The sequence below is a fragment of the Schistocerca americana genome, chromosome 4, assembly GCF_021461395.2.
Source record: "Schistocerca americana isolate TAMUIC-IGC-003095 chromosome 4, iqSchAmer2.1, whole genome shotgun sequence".
Lineage (NCBI taxonomy): Eukaryota > Metazoa > Arthropoda > Insecta > Orthoptera > Acrididae > Schistocerca > Schistocerca americana.
The window spans coordinates 529,644,607-529,666,043 of NC_060122.1; the positions used below are offsets into that span (position 1 = coordinate 529,644,607).

At 37.9% G+C, this 21,437-nt stretch overlaps 1 protein-coding gene across 1 annotated transcript in view; it reads left to right on the top strand.

Moving 5' to 3' along the window:
* LOC124614063 (ER degradation-enhancing alpha-mannosidase-like protein 3) overlaps window positions 1-18,961 on the top strand; it is a 190,410-nt gene extending 171,449 nt beyond the window's left edge. The window contains exons 18-19 of the mRNA XM_047142897.1: window positions 2,566-2,699; window positions 17,711-18,961. Coding sequence (XP_046998853.1) covers window positions 2,566-2,699; window positions 17,711-18,256 — 680 coding nt within the window. The 3' untranslated portion in view covers window positions 18,257-18,961. The remainder of the gene's footprint in view (window positions 1-2,565; window positions 2,700-17,710) is intronic.
* The last annotated feature ends 2,476 nt before the right edge of the window (window positions 18,962-21,437 follow it).

Here is a 21,437-nt window from a genome sequence, read left to right on the forward strand (position 1 = left end):
TATGTATATTTTATACTCACATGGAGGAAGTTGTGGAAGAAATTCACTCTCCCAAGAAAAATTAATAATATATGTTGTGTCTTGAATATTGATTACTCAAAATCCAATAAATTCAAAGAGGATTTTATAAATTTAATACAGTCATTCGGCATAAACTCAGCTGTTAACAAACATTAAAAACACCAACCTCAGCATCTGTCATTGAACAGATTTTGAAAAATAAATGCATATATGCCTGTAACATGCAAGTAGTAAACAGAGATTCTATTGCAAAAGATATACATGAATACTAAAACAGGTTCTTTCAAAAGCAAAAAAATTATAAAATGACAAAATAATGGGTAATTCCAGGAACGATCAAAAATTCATGCAGATACGTTATTCATGTATCCAGCAACACCTGAGGAATTGTCAACAATTATTAAAAGATTGCCTAATAAGTATTCACTGTGTGCTGATGAGATACCAGATGCCATCATTAAGCTAGAGTGTGATGTATTTCCAAACAGTTTAAAAACTGCAAAAGTAACACCTCTGCATAAGAAGGGTGCAATATGTGAAATTGCAAATTATAGGTCACTTTCAGTTTTTTCAGGTTTTAGCAAAATTATAGAAAAAAAACATTCCTTAGAGGATTTAACAGCCTTCTTAGATAAAGAAATGCTCATAAATGTCTCACAACATTCAGAGCTAGAAACTTGAGCATTGCAGCAATTGTATTCCCCCCCCCCCTTCTTAATGAAATACTATAAGCAGTGGATGATAAGAAACATGTATCTGGAATATTAATTACCTTAGCAAAGCCTTTATTGTTGTTGATTATGACATTCTCTTGCGTAAGTTAAGTAGTTTTGGAATTAGAGGCAAGTCTGAAGGGTGGATCCAATCACACGTCAATAATCACCAACAGAATACACAAATAAAATAAAAAGACAGTGAAAGACAAACATTCCAGTTTTTGTAGTAATGAGTGAAAAATCAAGTATGGAGTCCCACAAGGGTCTGTTCTGTACCTGTCTTATTTCTGCTGTATGTAAATGATTTGGCTGATAAAATACATAATGGAACTGCAGTTCTCTCTTTGCAGGTGATGCGAATACTCAAATTAAATTACACAGTGAGGAAAACCTGCAGGAAACTGCAGCATTGGTTATGCATAGCCTAGCAATGTGGTTCAAGATCAATAGGCTCTATCCCTGTTTTCACTATTGAAGAAACTAATGTCTCAAATGTCAGTCATACAAAACTTTTAGGTAAAAATCAAACAATGGAAAATCCAGGATGGAATGTAACAATACTGTGAAAAGGAAAGTTGCTATTCACCATGTAGTGGAGACGCTGAGTCGCAGATAGGCACAACAAAAAGAGTATCACAAATAACAGCTTTTGGCCAGTAAGGCCTTTGTCAGAATTAGACGACAAACGCACACATATACACGTGCAAACACAACTCTCACACATGCAACTGCAGTCTTAGGCAACTGTGACCACGGTATTGTAAAACGTTTAGGCATACATATTCAGAAGGTATTGAAGTGGGAGACATACATAAAGACTCTAAATAAAAAACTGAATACACTTTCATATTCTGTTAGGAGTCTCACTCGGAATACAAGCTGTTCATTGGTGGTGACAATGTACCATGTACAGAATAATTGTTTGGGGGACTTCCACAATTTTAAGGAAAACATACCACAGTGTTAAAGAAAACCAAATGTAGGCATTCCTGGATATCATTTTTCTAAAAGTCTGATTGTACTGCCACTATATACATACTAATTTTTACAAATGGACATTGGTGTAGATCTCGTTTTAAAAGTCTGATTATATCTCACAACCTCTTCAAACATAACTATGATCCACACACTTATGAAACTATGCAGAAGCTGAACCTACAGATAAACATAGGAAGTACAAACTTATGCAAAAGAGGAGTGTATCATAGTGGGGCTATGTTACATAACCACATGCCTTCTTACTTAAAATGTGTACCAAAATTAAACAATTATTGTTGGACTGCTGCTTGTACTCTGTCTCTGAATTTCTGGAACATCATAACAAGTAAACCTCATTTACCAAATATTGTTAATTATGTATTGCATCACTTAGCACTATAATTTATTTTGTGTTTATCATGTAGTAATAAGCATATGCAGAATCAATGTAGTATGTCAGTTCATATTATTATCTACTCTGATTGTGTTGATGATGTATTCACAGTGACTGCTGTAACCATAAATTAGTTATGGTTAACTTTTTCTGTATCATGTGTACAAAATTTTGACAACAGGCTTGCTGTATATCTCAAGATTTCTCTCCACTGTCAAATGCATTTACATCTAAGCTACGTGTTTTGTTGTGTGAAACATTTGTGTTTACTAATAGTGATTGACAGTATATTTCAGCTTTGTGATTTATCAGCAGTTGCGTTAAATGATGAGGTTTCGGATGCCTTCTTTCCTATGTTTGATAAGTCAGTAGTTTCATTGAGTACATATTAACAGCTAAAACAAAAATGTGCTATGAACTTCTTTTTTCATGTGCAACACCCACCTGATTTGACAGGCAAGAAGACAGATCAGCCCAGGAAAGAGGGTCAGGACAATTTCTACAAGAATAAAGACACTGTGGAAGCCACACTTCGAAAATTAAAGGAGTCCGTACATGAGTATCTAGAAGAACAAGAGAAGCTTCAAGAGGTAATTTATCTGAAGTACTTTTCCCTGTTGTTCACAAACTGTTATCTTCTTATTAACTCAGATATTACAATAGGAGAAAGACCTATTAATATGGAAAAATTCACGTGAATGGTATACCTTCACCCATTTGTAATTTTTGCAATGAAAACTGGTTTATTTCCTATGTATTTTTTTTTTTTTTTTTATTTTACACATCAAGTTCCATAAGACCAAATTGAGGAGCAAATCACCAAGGGTGTGGAATGTGTCAGTACATGAAATCACAACATAAAATTAATAATAGATAAAATAAAACTTTATGAACCCAAAAAAAGACAAGCCATATGTTTATGTAAATGCAGTCAACAGTATAACACCAGAATCGGATTAATTTTTCAAGGAACTCCTTGACAGAATAGAACGAGTGACTCACGAGGAAACTTCAGTCTTGATTTGAAAGTGCATGGATTACTGCTAAGATTTTTAAATTCTTGTGGTTGTGGTTGTTGTTGTTGTTGTTGTTGTTGTGGTCTTCAGTGCTGAGACTGGTTTGATGTAGCTCTCAATGCCACTCTATCCTGTGCAAGCTCCTTCATCTCCCAGTACCTACTGCAGCCTTCTGAATCTGCTTAGTGTATTCATCTCTTGGTCTCCCTATATGATTTTTACCCTCCATGCTGCCCTCCGGTACTAAATTGGTGATCCCTTGATGCCTCAGAACATGTCCGACCAACTGATCCCTTCTTCTAGTCAAGTTATGCCACAAACTCCTCTTCTCCCCAATTCTATTCAATACCTCGTCATTAGTTATGTGATCTACCCATCTAATCTTCAGCATTCTTCTATTCTCCTCTTGTCTAAACTGTTCATCATCCATATTTCATTTCCATACATGGCTATACTCTATACAAATACTCTCAGAAACTACTTCCTGACACTTAAATCACTACTCAATGTTAACAAATTTCTCTTCTTCAGAAACGCTTTCCTTGCCATTGCCAGTCTACATTTTATATCCTCCCTACTTCAACTATCATCAGTTATTTTGCTCCCCAAATAGCAAAACTCCTTTACTACTTCAAGTGTCTCATTTCCTAATCCAATTCCCTCAGCATCACCCAACTTAATTTGACTACATTCCATTATCCTCGTTTTGCTTTTGTTGATATTCCTCTTATACCCTTCTTTCAAGACACTGCCCATTCCGTTCAACTGCTCTTGCAAGTCCTTTGCTGTCTCTGACAGAATTACAATGTCATCGGCGAACCTCTAAGTTTTATTTCTTCTCCATGGATTTTAATGCCTACTCCAAACTTTTCTTTTGTTTCCTTTACTGCTTGCTTAATATACAGATTGAATAGCATCGGGGAGAGGCTACACCCCAGTCTCACTCCCTTCCCAACCACTGCTTCCCTTTCGTGCCCCTCGACTCTTATAACTGCCATCTGGTTTCTGTAAAAATTGTAAATAGCCTTTCGCTCCCTGTATTTTACCCCTGCCACATTCATAATTTGAAAGAGAGTATTCCAGTCAACATTGTCAAAAGCTTTCTCTAAGTCTACAAATGCTAGAAATGTAGGTTTGCCTTTTCCTTAAGCTTTCTTCTATGAGAAGTCATAGGGTCAGTATTGCCTCACGTGTTCCAACATTTCTACAGAATCCAAACTGATCTTCCCCGAGGTCGACATCTACCAGTTTTTCCATTCATCTGTAAAGAATTCGCATTAGTATGCAGTTTATGCAGTTTAGCAACTGTGACTTATTAAACTGATAGTTCGGTAATTTTCACATCTGTCAACACCTGCTTTCTTTGGGATTGGAATTATTATATTCTTCTTAAAGTCTGAGAGAATTTTGCCTATCTCGTACATCTTGCTCACCAGATGGTAGAGTTTTGTCAGAACTGGCTCTCCCAAGGCTGTCAGTAGTTCTAATAGAGTGTTGTCTACTCCTGCAGCCTTGTTTCAACTTAGGTCTTTCAGTGCCCTGTCAAACTCTTCATGCAGTATCATATCTCCCATTTCATCTTCATCTACATCCTCTTCTATTTCCATAATATTGTCCTCAAGAACATCGCCCCTGTATAGACCCTCTATATGCTCCTTCCACCTTTCTGCTTTCCCTTCTTTGCTTAGAACAGGGTTTCCATCTGAGCTCTTGATATTCATGCAAGTGGTTCTCTTTTCTCCAAAGGTCTCTTTAATTTTCCTGTAGGCAGTATCTACCATACCCATCATGGGATAAGCCTCTACATCCTTACATTTGTCCTCTAGCCATCCCTGCTTAGCCATTTTGCACTTCCTGCCAATTTCATTTTTGAGATGTTTGTATTCCTTTTTGCCTGCTTCATTTTCTGCATTTTTGTATTTTCTCCTTTCATCAATTAAATTAAGTATCTCTTCTGTTACCCAAGGATTTCTACTAGCCCTCGTCTTTTTACCTACTTGATCCTCTGCCGCCTTCACTATTTCATCCCTCAAAGCTACCCATTCTTCTTCTACTGTATTTCTTTCCCTCATTCCTGTTAATTGTTCCCTTATGCTCTCCCTGAAACCCTCTACAACCTCTGGTTTAGTCAGTTTATCCAGGTCCCATCTCCTTCAATTCCCACCTTTTTGCAGTTTCTTCAGTTTTAATCTACAGTTCATAACCAAGAGATTGTGGTCAGAGTCCACATCTGCCCCTGGAAATGTCTTATAATTTAAAACCTGGTTCCTAAATCTCTGTCTTACCATTATATAGTCTATCTGATACCTTTTAGTATCTCCAGGGTTCTTCCATGTATACAACCTTCTTTCATGATTCAAGAACCAAGTGTTAGCTATGATTAAGTTATGCTCTGTGCAAAATTCTACCAGGCGGCTTCCTCTTTCATTTTTTAGCCCTAATCCATATTCTCCTACTACGTTTCCTTCTCTTCTTTTTCCTACTGTTGAATTCCAGTCACCCATGACTATTAAATTTTTGCCTCCCTTCACTACCTGAATATTTTCTTTTATCCCATCATACATTTCTTCAATTTCTTCATCATCTGCAGAGCTAGTTGGCATATAAATTTGTACTACTGTAGTAGGCGTGGGCTTCGTGTCTATCTTGGCCACAACAATGCATTCACTATGCTGTTTGTAGTAGCTTAACCACACTCCTATTTTTGTCTTCATTATTAAACCTACTCCTGCATTACCACAATTTGATTTTGTATTTATTTATTTATTGTTCCGTGGGACCAAATTAAGAAGAAATCTCCATGGTCATGGAACAGGTCAATACATGAAATTATAACATGATAGTAGAAACAGATAAAAGTAAATATATAAAACATATTAGGTGATAAGTCTTAAGTTTAAATAAAGAAAATCAACAATGTAACGCTGGAATTTGCTTAATTTTTTAGCTCTTCCAGGAGCTCCTCGACAGAATAGGAGTAGTGAGCCATGAGGAAACTCTTCAGTTTATACTTAAGAGTTTGGGCTACTGCTAAGATTTTTGAGTTCTTGTGGTAGTTTATTGAAAATGGATGCAGCAGAATACTGCACTCCTTTCTGCACAGGAGTCAAGGAAGTGCATTCCACATGCAGATTTGATTTCTGCCTAGTATTAACTGAGTGAAAGCTGCTAACTCTTGGGACTAGATTAATATTGCTAACAACAAGCAACATTAAAGAAAATATATACTGTGAAGGCAATGTCAGAATTCCCAGACTATTGAATAGGGGTCAACAAGAGGTTCTCGAATTTATACCACATATAGCTCGAACAGCCCGTTTTTGAGCCAAAAATACCTTTTTTGAATCAGAAGAATTACCCCAAAATATAATACCATACAAAATAAGTGTATTAAAATATGTGAAGTAGACTACTTTTCGTGTTGAACTGTCACTTATTTCAGATACTGTTCTAATGGTAAATAAAGCAGTATTTAGTTTCTGAACAAGATCCTGGACGTGGGCTTTCCACAACAGCTTACTATATATCCGAACGCCTAGAAACTTGAACTGTTCTGTCTCGCTTATAATATGCCCATTCTGTCTGATCAAAATATCGGTTCTTGTTGAATTGTGAATTAGAAACTGTAAAAACTGAGTCTTACTGTGATTTAGCATCAAATTGTTTACCACAAGCCACAAACTTATTTCATGAACTACATTATTTGATACTGTTTCAATATTACACACAAGATCCTTCACTACCAAGCTGGTGTCATCAGCAAACAGAAATATTTTTGAATCACATGTAATACTAGGAGGCATGTCATAACGCCCCACTTAACAGTGCCCCATTGCGACTGAACATCACTACCACTCTCAGTATTGCAGAGAATTACCTTCTGCTTTCTGTTCTTAAAGTAAGAGGCGAACCAATTGTAAGCTACTCCCCTTACTCAATAATGGTCCAACTTCTGCAGTAATATTTTGTGGTCAACACAGTCAAAAGCCTTCGTTAAATCATAGAAAACACGTAGCGTTCGCAACCTTTTATTTAATCCATCCAAAACCTCACAGAGAAAAGAGAATATAGCATTTTCAGTTGTTAAACCATTTCTAAAACCAAACTGTACATTTGACAGCAAATTATGTGAATTTAAATGCTCCTGTAACCTTGTATATACAATCTTCTCGATAACTTTAGCAAACACCGACGGCATAGAAATAAGTCTAAAGTTGTCAACATTATCCCTGTCTCCCTTTTTATAAAGTGGCTTCACTACAGAGTACTTTAATCGGTCAGGAAACCGACCACTCCTAAAGGAAAAGTTACAGATATGGTTAAGTACTGGGCTAACATACATAGAACAATACTTGAGTATTCTGCTAGATACCCTGTCATATCCATAAGAGTTCTTGGTCTTTAGTGATTTAATTATTAAGTCAATCTCCCTCTTGTCAGTATCATGGAGGAGCATTTCAGGTAACAGTCTTGGAACACTTTATTTCTAAGAGCGCTATATGATTCCCTGTTGGAAGTAGGTTTCTGTTTAGTTCTATTTATAAACCTGTATTCACCTGACCAAAAGTCTTGTTCCTCCTGCCATCGAACTTCACTAATTCCCACTATATCTAACTTTAACCTATCAATTTCCCTTTTTAAATTTTCTAACCTACCTGCCCGATTAAGGGATCTGACATTCCACGCTCCGATCCATAGAACGCCAGTTTTCTTTCTCCTGATAACGATGCACCCTTGAGTAGTCCCCGCCCGGAGATCCAAATGGGGGACTATTTTACCTCTGGAATATTTTACCCAAGGGGATACCATCATCATTTAATCATACAGTAAAGCTGCATGCCCTCGGAGAAAAATTACGGCTGCAGTTTCCCCTTGCTTTCAGCCATTCACATTACCAGCACAGCAAGGTCGTTTTGGTTAGTGTTGCAAGGCCAGATCAGTCAATCATCCAGACTGTTGCCCCTACAACCACTGAAAAGGCTGCTGCCCCTCTTCAGGAACCACACATTTGTCTGCCCTCTCAACAGATACCACTCCGTTGTGGTTGCACCTACGGTACGGCTATCTGTATCGTTGAGGCATGCAAGCCTCCCCACCAACGGCAAGGTCCATGGTTCATGGGGGGGATTCTTGTGGTAGCTTATTGAAAAGGGATGCAGCAGTATACTGCACGCCTTTTGGCACAAGAGTCAAGGAAGTGCGATCCAAATGCAGATTGGATTTTTGCCTAGTATTAACTGAGTGAAAACTGTGAATTGTTGAGAATAAGCTGATATTGTTAACAAGAAATGACAGTAAAGAATATACATATTGAGAGGCTAGTGTCAGAATACCCAGACTAGTGAACAGGGGTCGACAAGAGGTTCGTGAACTGACACCACTATTGCCCGAACTGTCCGTGTCTGAGCCAAAAATATCCTTTGACAATGGGAAGAGTTACCCCAAGAGATAATACCGTATGACATTGTAATGAAAATAAACAAAGCAGACTACTTTTCATGTCAAACTATCACTTACTTCAGGTACCTTTCGAGTAATAATTTATGTACATTGTGTAGCATAAGATAAATTAAAATTTGGTACATGTTATAACCATTAGAATATGAACAGGCTAATAAAAGCCTATTTTATTTCTCCCATTGACAAGAAGGGGCCCATCAAATCAGAAATGTCGCCAACCGAGATTGTATGGTTTACCAAAAATTCACAGTCTTGGCATTCCATTAAAATCTGTTATTAGTGCTATTGATTGTCTGACTTGTGGGATTACTGTACTACTGTTCACTATGGTTCCTCCCAATGATGTAATGTTCTACTAGTTATGGCAGAACTTTTTAAACATTGCCTCACATCAAGCAGCTCTTCAGATGGCAAGGAGGAAACCATCATGGTTTTGGTATGTTGTTGATTCTTTCATTATGTGGCCTCATGGAGAAAAAGAACACTCACAATATCTAAATCTTAGGATGATGTTAATCATAATACCTAGTTCATTGTGGGAAAAAAAGACAGACAGGTCAAATTTCTTCTGTGGATATACAAATACTGAGAAAACGCAATGGAACTGTAGTGAACATAGTCTACAGAAATCCCACTCCCACAACAGATATACAGATATCTTCATAGAAATTCCAGCCACCATCCCAAGCAGAAAAGAGGAGTGATCAAAAAATTGGTGTGGGCTAAAAGAATTTGTGAATCACAGTATTTGGAGGAGGAGCTCTGTCATTTAAGAACTGCCTTTAGAAGAAATGATTACTCTGACAAAGAGATAAACAAGACACTGCACCCTAAAAGATCTAGAACTTCGAAAGGTCTGGAACCTGTAAAGGAAAAGAACCAACTAAACGTGCAGAGTTTTCCTCCCATTCTCAAAATCATTCAGAGAGTGCATCAGCATAATTCTCAGAAGATATAGTATTGACACAGTGCTTAAACCAACAAGATAAGTGCAAGAATAAAAAAAATGGAAAATCCGGGATGGGATGTAGCAATATTGTGAAAAGGAAGTTGCTACTCACCACATAGCAATGATGCTGAGTCACAGATAGGCACAACAAAAAGACAGCCACAAATTAGCCTTTGGCCAGTAAGGCCTTCATCAAAATTAGATGACAAACACACATATACACATTCATGCAAACGCAACACACACACACACACACACACACACACACACACACACACAACAGCAGTCTGTGGCAATTGAGGCCACACTGCAAGCTGCAGCACCAGTGCATGATGGGAGTGGTTATTGGGTGGGGTAAGGAGGAGGTTGGGATGGGGAGCGGGAGGGATAGTAGGGTAGGGGTGGCGGACAGTGGCGTGCTGTTGGGTGGACAGTGGCGTGCTGTTGGCGCGCATGCAGGGGTGAGGTGGAAAGAGGGTAGGGTAGCTACGTGCAGTCGGGAGGTTAGACAGGTGGCAGCAGAGAGGTGGGGAGGGTGGGGGGTATAGCGGAAAAGAAGATAACTAAAAAGACTGGTTGCAATGGGGGAATGAGGGCTATGTAGTGCTGTAGTGGGAACAGAGAAGGGACTGGATGTGAGAGGACAATGACTAACAAAGGTTGAGGCCAGGAGGGTTACGGGGACATAGGATATATTGCAGAGAAAGTCCTATCACAGAGGTGTACTTCAGATAGCAGTCTTTGAAAGCTGTTTCCTAAGAGAGTTATATGACAACCTGGAATCAGCCTGTATCAGATGATATTAATTTAGGAGATCTTCAATATTCTTTTCTGTGCACAGTCACTCATAAAACCGTCACATACAACTAATTTTTAGTAGTTTCTATACATGAATCAAGAACACTCTAGCTTGAACAGAAATTTCTTGAAATCAGAGTTAGGGAACCTATAGATAATTATGATTAAAAGTTTAGTTTTGCCATGTTCAACTGCTCCTGCACAGTATTCAGTGATTTGTTCAGTGCAGTATTTTGAAATGTCAATAGATTCAAATGGAATACTGTTTCTCACATGTATGGCCACTGCTCCACTCTATAAAAAGCTCCCTGAAAAATAGGTGGATGGTCTGTATCCCAATAAAGAAAGCCGCTAAATTATCACAGTCTTTAAGTGGTGCTCTGATATTCCAGTAATATCAGAGTCAACATCTATAAGCAGTTCACTAACACTGTGTGTGGATACTGCATGGGAGATCTGTTTGTGGACTAGATTTGGAAGGTAATGCCTGCCTATGAAAGCCTTAGACCTCCAGCATAGTGGGCAAGAGGTTGATCACCACTGTAGATGCACCATCCACAGATACCAAGACTGTATCAGAGTGGCTCTTTAGTGTGAATGGCTTTATATAGGTAGATTTCAACAGATAAAGAGATAGCATGCTGATCTGAAGAGGTCCAGGCAAAACAGATTGCAGACATGGTGTTATGGCTATGGAGTAATCATGAAAATATGATCACTGAATTAAGCGTGAGATGGGACTTATAGTTGGATAGATAAAAAGTATATTTGCCAAGTGGGGTGGCAGGAGAAAGCACACAAAAAAGTTATGGAAATGTGCAAGCTTTTGGAGCCAGAGGCTCCTTCTGCTGGCATGAGGGTTGAAGGAGAAAAAGGAGGGATGAAGGAAAAGGACTGGCAAGGCTTAGGAAATGGGGAGAATTAGGGAAAAGTCAGCTAGAACCATGTGTCAGAGGAGTCTTACCAAATGGGATGAGAAGGAAAGACTGATTGTTGGGGGCTGCAAGGGTGAGATTAGAAAATGTTAGAACATAAAGGTGTAAGGTAGGGCAGTAAGGGCCGGCCGGTGTGGCCAAGCAGTTCTAGGTGCTTCAGTCTGGAACCGCGCGACCGCTACGGTCGCAGCTTCGAATCCTGCCTCAGGCATGGATGTGTGTAATGTCTTTAGGTTAGTTAGGTTTAAGTAGTTCTAAGTTCTAGGGGACTGATGACCTCAAGTGTTAAGTCCCATCGTGCTCAGAGCCATTTGAACAAATTTTTTAGGGCAGTAACCAAGACGAAGATTACGGACAAAACCTCATGCAAGAGTTAGCAAGGGCAGAAAGCCAAGTGCATTGTTATGTTGTAGAGGTGGAGGTCAGGGAAAGATAGACAGTCAGAAAATAAAATATATAGAAAACTAAAAGTGAGCAAAGAAAAGGAGTAGTTACTGAAAATAAATGCTGAGACCAAAAAATTAACATAAATGTATGCCACATGGATGGTGAGTACCAAGCACATTTAGTAACGCCAGTTCCTACCTGTGGTGTTCTGAGAAACTGATGTCAGCAGGGAGAATTCAGACGGCACGTGTGGTAAAAGAGGCACTGAGGTCATGACTGTCATGTTATACAGCATGATCCACAGGACACTTTGTGTTGCCTTTGTAGACCCTCTTTCTGTGCCCAATCATCATAGCTGATGAAATTTAATAATAGTTGTACCAGTGTAGGAGGCAGAGCAGTGTTTGTGTGTCAGGCAGTACACAACATGTGTCATTTCACAGGTGGCTGTCCCTTTGATAGTATATGTTTTGCCATTTACTGGGCTGGTATAGGTGGTGGTAAGAGGTTGCATAGGGCGAGTGTTACAGTGGCGGCAGTCACACGGGTAGGAGCCGGCGTGTAAGGAAATTGGTGCAGGAGCAACATTGGGTCTGACCAGGATATTATAGAACTTAGGGGAACAATGAACAGCTATTTTTGGTGTGGTGTCCAGAATGTCAGACAGAAAGGACCTAATTTAAGGACTTTATCTTAGGAAGTCTTATCCTTGTCAAAGTAGGTGATTTAACACATTCAATATCAGGATAATACTGGGTGACAGGAGGTGTTTTCCTAAGTTGTTTTTTGGAGAGATCAGCAGTTCCAGGATTGGATGTGATGGCCTAGGAAAACCTAAATGTGAGTAGCAGCAGAATCTTAAGTACAGATTGGAATGTATGTCACACGGAGGGTTAGACATTAATTATTATGGTGAATTTATTGCCAAAACCAGTGCATTAGTAGATAGTGAATGTATCACAGATCAGAGAGTGAACTACTTTGGATCAACATAAGCACCAAAGATTGATCAAACATAGTAATCTTATGCTTTTATAGACCACCTACCTCAGGAGATGTGCTGACATAATAATTAAGAGAAATTGATTATGTTTCAGTATTTATTCGGAGGTGAAGAAATTTGTGAAGGATAGAGTTGCATGGAGAGCTGCAGTAAACCAATCTTCAGACTGAAGACCCCAGCAATGAAAAGTGTCATCTGAACACTATGTTGTTCACTAGTCGTAATCTTATTGGAAGTTGTGGCCATCTATGATCTGTGAACTGATTTGCCCAGCCAGTTGTAACATGATCTTTAATTTAATTTGGAATCCAAACCAAGAGATGAGTTGGCATTTATTACACACAGCAACCACTGTGAAAGCGAAAGCAGCATTTAATGACAGAAAACTTGCAAGACTGAACATTTGAAAATTTTTTAAGACCAAACCTTTGAATTTATGACTTGCCTCTATCTTTGAGTTTCACACAGTTAGGTCAAATGACAAAACTTGATTACCTGGCATATCAGTAGTGTTGGTAACATCAGGCACCTGTGTTACCACGGAATATCCTTTTATTGAATTTCTTGATTCGTGGCATAGTTCATATTTATTGCACACTAAAGGATATGTACTCCCACAAATATATGTAGCACTTGGGCAACAATCATTCAGTAACACATGAACAAACTGCTGCAGTGAACAAAAGTAGATACTAGCAAAGATAATCATTTACGGATACTAGAAACCTGCACTGTTACCAACATATACAATGTGTCATACATATAATCGCTGGAATCAGAAATTTCACTGTTCTTTTCGAAATAATACTGGTTTCTGTAACAGAAATAAAGGGGGCGTGGCAGCATACATGACCGTAACTTTAAAATTTCATGTATATAGGTCATTTTTCATTTGAAACCCTATAATGTATATATCAATGTAATCAGGAAGACTATAGAATTTAATAACGTCATAAAAAAATTTCGATTTTTCCACCATTTATAAATACCCTGTATCCTTAAAAAACCAAAACCAGTTGTGAAACAAAGTAAAAGTTTAAATAAATAACAGTCTGAAATGGAAAAATTTGCACTTTCGTCATGTAACTGTTCCACCTAGTGTGTAGGATACAAAAGACTTCAGGAAGAATGTGTTAATACCAGTGCCAAAGTAGGCAGGCGCTGAAGACATGCATCAGTTTAATGAGTCATGATTGCAAAACGCTAATATGAATTATCTACAGAAGACTGGAATGACAGATAGAAGCTGATCTGTGGGAAGATCAGTTTCAGAGAACTGTAGGAACGTGAGAGGTAGTATTGACCCTACAGCTAAGATGTAGTGAAGAAAAACAAGACTGTATTTGTAATTTTAGGAAAAGCTTTTGACAATATTGACTAAAATGTATTCTTTGATATTCAGAAGTTATCAGCAATAGAACACAGGAAGGTTTTCTCTGCAACCTGTACAGAAACCAGACTCAAGTTACGAGAAAGGAGTGAGACAGGGTTGAAGTCTACAACCCAAGTTATTGAATGTATGCATAGAGAAGGCAGTAAAGGCAATCAAGAAACAATTGGAAAAAGAATTGAACTTCAAGGTGAAGTAATTCTGCCAGAGATAGGAAAAGACTTGGAAGATCAGTTGAGTAGAATGGATAGTGCCTTGAAAAGAGGCTGTGAAAAGGACATCAATAAAAGTAAAACAAGGGTAAATAAGTACAGTTGAATTAAAAATCATGTGTGGCTTAGGGAATTAGGGTAGGAAATGGGACACTAAAATTAGTAGATGACTTTCAATAGTTGGTTAGCAAATTAGCTTACAGCAGAAGTAAAGAAGATAGAGAATGTGGACTGACAGTAAGAAGGAAATATTTTCTAGAAAAGAGAAATACATTAACATCAAATATAAAATTTAAATGTTAAGAAAGTCTTTTTTCAGAAATTATGTGTATGAAATCTGGATGATGGAGAGTATAGACAAGAAGAGAACAGAAACTTTTGAAACATGTTCCTACAGTAAAATACTGGAGGTTAAATAAGTATATCAAATAAGAGATCTCCACCCTGCTCTCCAATGAGCTCTTGCTTGACTCCACTGAAGTCGCAAATGGTGGTGGTTTGGGGTCAGTGGAATGTACGCTGTGGGGCATCAAACACGGAACTGTCCTTGCAGTAACTGATTTGTAACAGTTCGTGGTGTCAATGTGGTTCAAACTGTTGCTTAAATTGCTGCTGCAGATGCAGTATGATGTGCCAGAGCCATACGCATAACATGATGGTCATCCCTCTCAGGAGTGTCATGTGGCCGTCTGGAGCCTTGTCTCCTAGCAGCAGTACATTTTCGTGACTACCACTGCCAGCAATCATGTACAGTGGTTACTGTCCTTCCGAGTCTTTCTGCAGTACTGCACAAGGACCATCCAACTTCTTCTAACCCAATAACACGACCTTGTTCAAACTCAGTGAGTGTTGATAATGGCATCTTTATCACCCTTAAGACATTATTGACTAACATCAGCTCACTATGTCCATTCTCAAAGGTAATTAATGCTCACAACAATTACAGCATGTGTTTAAAGCAAACCTGATTTACATCCTCATAGTGGCATAGCGGCACTACTAGTGCCACTCTTATGCAACTGGTACAAAATTTGAAACATGCCTACCAATTTCATGTATGTCGCACAAATCTGTGTGTGCGTGTGTGTGTGTGTGTGTGTGTGTGAGAGAGAGAGAGAGAGAGAGAGAGAGAGAGAGAGAGAGTGAGTGTTTTTTTCCCTCTTTTTTCCCCCAGAGTAATTATGGAAACTTTTTTGTGTTGTTGCTATAGGACAATAAAGACTTTATAACACTCTCATATGACCTTCTCCTTCACCTTGTTTTAAAATCTTGGAACAGAACAGTAGAACCTATCTATAGTATCAAAATGAAGTGGACTTTTGTTTTTTATATTTTACAGGTACTTGTATGTTTGAGAAAGCTAACTGTGTTTTATACAGGCTCCATGGTTCAGGGATTCATCTCTTTGACTAGTACTTCAGGGGACAAGTATCCTGGATTCAGTATCGGCCATTGCTTAGAGTAGAATACGAAAATTTATCTCAGAATGAGCAATGTGAAAATTCTGTTAAGCAGTGACATTATACTAAGTAGGAACATCAAGAGTAGTTCAATAGAAGAAGAAAGGAGTATAATAAAAAGGAATTAATTGGGATAGGTCAGGGCAGTGTAAGTATATCAGAAACAGAGGTGAAGAAGCCACTGATGACTCAGGAAATACTTGAGCTTATAGATCAAAAAAGGAAACATGTATATCTTATGAATGGGGTAGAAAGGCAGCAGTATAAATTGCTTAGAAGTAAGATTAATAGGAAGAGCAAACAGGCTAAATCATAAAGGATGAGGGAGACATTTAAAGATGTTGAGAAAATCATGATTTAAGGAAGAAAGTGTACAAGAAAAATAGGTATAGATTTAGAGAAGTAAACTGTAAAGGTGTTAACCTACAAGGATCAGATGGAAAACCATTTTAACTGCCAAAGAAAGTGTGTACATATGGCAGGAGGCCATCAGATGCCTGTATGAAGGAAAGAAACTGCCCCAAAGTGTGAGAAAAGAGCCAGAGAAAAGTGGTATGTGGAAGAAATAGGTGCTTTAGGGAAGTGATCAGAGTATTGAATAATCTAAGCTCAAACAAGACAACAGGAGTTGATGAACTTTTAGGAAGTGCAGGAACTGGAAGTTAATTCAATTTTCAAAAATCTGTATAGGGTGACTTACCATTGGATTTTAAAAAGAGCATTCTTTCACCAAAGATGATGCCTATGCATAAACATGAAGAGTAGAAAGAAAAATTGAAGACTTAATGAAGGAAGAACAATTTTGTTAAAAAAGATACCAGAGCAGCAACTCTTTCTCTTCATTTAGTTGCAGAAGGCAGATTGTAAAGAAGAATAAAAAGAAGCCAGAAAACCTTCCCAGTATTTGTGTACCTGAAATATGCCTTTGACAATGTGCAGTGGGATAAGATGGTCACAGTTCTAATGGTTCATGGTAAAATTACAGATCCAGGTAAATAATCTGTGACATCGGCAAAATTCAGTTAGGAATAATAAAAGTGGAAGGTCAAGAAAAACAAGTTAATGTTAAGATATAAGGCATGGTAGCAGCTTATTGCCACTGTCATTCAACTTGTACATGATAAAAGCAATGAAAAGAAGTGAAAGAAAGATTCAGAAAGGGAATAAAAGTTCAAGAGGAACTGATGTCATTGCCAAGGTTCACAGATAATGTAGTCCGTCTGTCCAGATGTAAGGGAGACAAGACAATTTGCTGAAAGTAGTGGACAGTATACCTAGCACAGAATATGAGTAAAGCAAAAACTATGCTCAAGAAGAGTAGTAGAAAGAAGAATAATAAATTGTTGTAACATCAAAATTGAGAGCATGAGACAGGATGACTGAGGCAAGAAAGATTGCTAAAGGCTACGAAAGTTTGCTTCTGGTATCATATGATCATTCAATTTTCGCTCGTATCAGATATTGACATGAAGAAGAAGTGCCTGAAAGTGTACATTTCGAACACTGTATTGTATGACAGTACAGGAATTCGCAGAGGAAGAAATTGGAACCATTTGAAAAACTAAGTGAACAGGTAAAGTATTAAATGAAGTTGTTCTTAAAATACCAGTTGGGGAAAGAATTCTATAAAAGACTGTTTCTAGAAGAAGAGACACGCTAGTGTGACATGTACTACAGTATCTACAAATAATTAACTTGACACTGGAAGGAACAATAATCGTCTAAAATAAATAGCAAAGGCTGGAGTGTGCAAAACAGATTATAGAAGATGTTGGCTGTAGTAGTTACATAGGGTCGAAAAGATTAGCACAGGCTAGGAAAAGATGATAGCATCAAACTGATCAAAAGACTGATGGTAAAAAAGTACTTCTTTTTACTTGGTCTTGTCATTATGTTTAAGGTAAACCAGCAGGTAGTTTCTGTCATGTTTAATATTCACTACCCTAATAATAAAAATGGCAGTTAATAAGAATGCTCTCTCTTGCTTTTAGGAAGCTATAACCAAATCTGAATCATCTGACTTCCGTGCTACCGTTCATACTAATAATGGTGGTGCAGAAGTGATTAGGATCTCTCGGAAAAAAGAAGAGGCAGATTTGGACTTAAAATCAGAAACCGATCATGCAGAAGATGTAGCACCAAGTCCAAGCCCACCTAGTCCTTCCGAGATGCAGTGGACACAGTTGCGCAATGCTGTGTTGGCTCGAGTGGTTGGCGCAGAACAAGGTGTACCACCGCCATCAGCAGCAACCATGGACTTATATCGTAAACTGCTGGCTCGTGAACCTGGATCCACACGTGCTCAGGCAGCTTGGTTGCTTGCTGAAATAGCAAGCTTAGCTGCAGCTGGTGAGATTAATAATATAGAACTTCCATCTGACCCTTCAGCTGCAACATCTCCTCTTTCTCACCATAGTGATAAAGATCCTGTACGGACAGAAGAAAGTGCTCATGAAAGTAAGATTCCTGATTCTACTGTATCCAACCAAAATGAACAGCCTACGGGAAAATTTGTAAAACACATTGATGAGCTGTGATTGTAGACAGATCCTTAGATGGTCTCTGATTTATTAAGATAAAAAGACATTTGTTAGATGAACAATATTCAAGTGATCATACAAGTGAAAATAAATGTGACTCTTTGCAGTTCATGCTGTGTTTCAGTGAGACATGAGCCTGAAAGCAACACAAAGTTACATGTAATAATGTAATATGTTACAATTATGTTGTCTTTCATTTTACTTTCCTGTGTTACAGATTATTCAAAATGGCATCATTAGTTGTCATTATGTTTTATAATTCACTTAAGTGCACCATATACTTTCTATAGTGTGTGTGTCTTTTTTTATGCAACCATTAACTTAAATTGGGAAATATAATATGGCCTATATGTGCTCAAGCTGATTATTGTATATTCTTCACCTGCACTGTACTTATGAAGGAAATGCATAAAAGACCTTAAAGATATTTCTTTGTTGTAATACAGACATATTTTTAAATAAAATTATGACGCCTGTTTTACCTCGTTATATATTCTATGAAATTAAAAACAGTTCCAAAACATATTTATTGTAGATGTTTTATTCTAATTTGTACATTGTATTTGTATATAATTGTGCATATTCTAAATTTCGATGCATTGTGTGAAACTGGAGATATGGAACTGTTTTACCATATGGTGTAACAATACACTAAAAAAATTTTATCTTGCAAATAAAGATTGATGAAATATTTTTATGTAATACGGATTGTTTTAAGTACTTCTCATTATAAATCCTGTTATGAAATCAATGTACTGAAGTAATTGAAGTTATATTAAGAATTAATCCACTGAATTTGGTGGATAAACATTCAAATCAAAAGGTAACATCACAACCATTAACCTAGTTTGACATCAGGCAACTCTGTCTAAAAACTTGAGTAGTAGTTTTAAAATAATCTTGGCCATTAGCTGCAACTATCTCAACAAGTGATACATTACCACATAGTTGTTTAAAAGACAGAATCATCAGACTTTGTTTGAGGATAATGTATGGTGGTGTATGAGTTTTTACCAGTGTGACTGGTAGATGGTGAAGTGTCAGATGCTAGCCACTTGGCCGAGGAGTTCTGGGTGCTTCAGTCTGGAACCGTGCTGCTGCAACCATCACAGGTTCGAATCCTGCCTCAGGCGTGGATGTGTGTGATGTCCTTAGGTTAGTTTGGTTTAAGTAGTTCTAAGTCTAGGGGCCTGCCTAGAGCCATTTGAAGTGTCAGATAACCCCTATGGTTGACATTTGCCTTTTTGTACACATTATTCTGATAACTGACCTAGTGCTATGAGTCATGATCTTAAAAGTGATGTGCTCACTGCTTGAAAACCCATGTTAGGCCGTCAGCCACAGCACAAGATGAAGATTAGAAATTTTGTCCTTCAAAACAGATGTCACATTAGTTAAAGATGCTGAGTAAGAAATCCACATAAATTAGCTACTGTTTGCAAATCTGCCATTCATTAAAGGTAACTGACAGTACCTCAGAATGTTCAGAAACTCATTCAGATGGTCAGAGACCAGTTAGTTATGGTAATTAGGTAAAAGTCTCTGAATTTGCTTAAATGCATTTCTAACATCAACATATCCACTTTCTTTTAAATCTTGCTGTTTGGAAAATATTAATGTCATGCAGTGTTATTAGTAATAGTTTCATTTGAAAACAGGGTGGCTATAATTAAAATTTTGCTACTTGAGCCAGTGTAGACGGAAAATTATATATACTCTATGGGCACCCATCTTTATAGGAATGATGTTCTAACGATGTGCGATGGCAAGAAACGATGTGAAGTTGGATTGCAAAATTCACACCTCTCTCACATCGGTTGACTTACTTGGTATGTACAGCCGATCTTCTTCTCTTGATTTCCGGCTACGTCGATCTCCAAAAACTTCTTCTCTGAAGAATATTGCTGATTAACAGGAATTTATAAGACTCACTCTCTACTTTTGAAATAGGTTAGTACTCGAAGAATACTTTTAGTTCAGTCTTGGTATATTTGAACTTCCATAAATAACATATTCACCATGTCTCACATCAATATTCGAATGTTTACAAGTCAACCGATTTGTCCCGCATTGTTGTTGTTGTGGTCTTCAGTCCTGATACTGGTTTGATGCAGCTCTCCATGCTACTCTATCCTGTGCAAGCTTCTTCATCTCCCAGTACTTACTGCAACCTACATCCTTCTGAATCTGCTTAGTGTATTCATCTCTCCCTCTACGCTGCCCTCCAATGCTAAATTTGTGATCCCTTGATGCCTCAGAACATGCCCTACCAACCGGTCCCTTCTTCTTGTCAAGTTGTGCCACAAACTCCCGTTCTCCCCTATTCTATTCAATACCTCATCATTAGTTATGTGATCTACCCATCTAATCTTCAGCATTCTTCTGTAGCACCACATTTCGAAAGCTTCTATTCTCTTCTTGTCCAAACTATTTATCGTCCATGTTTTACTTCCATACATGGCTACACTCCATACAAATACTTTCAGAAACGACTTCCTGACACTTAAATCTATTCTTGATTTTAACAAATTTCTCTTCTTCAGAAACGCTTTCCTTGCCATTGCTAGTCTACATTTTATAACCTCTCTACTTCGACCATCATCAGTTATTTTGCTCCTCAAATAGCAAAACTCCTTTACTGCTTTAAGTGTCTCATTTCCTAATCTAATTCCCACAGCATCATCCGACTTAATTCGACCACAGTCCATGATCCTCGTTTTGCTTTTGTTGATGTTCATCTTATATCCTCCTTTCAAGACACTGCCCTTTCCGTTCAACTGCTCTTCCAAGTCCTTTGCTGTCTGTGACAGAATTACAATGTCATCGGCGAACCTCAAAGTTTTTATTTCTTCTCCATGGATTTTAATACCTACTCCAAATTTTTCTTTCCTTTCCTTTACAGCTTGCTCAATATACAGATTGAATAACATCAGGGAGCAGCTACAACCCTGTCTCACTCCCTTCCCAACCACTGCTTCCCTTTCATGCCCCTCGACTCTTATAACTGCCATCTCGTTTCTGTACAAATTGTAAATAGCCTATCGTTCCCTGTATTTTGCCCCGGCCACCTTCAGAATTTGAAAGAGAGTATTCCAGTCAACATTGTCAAAAGCTTTCTCTAAGTCTACAAATGCTAGAAACATAGGTTTGCCTTTCCTTAATCTTTCTTCTAAGATAA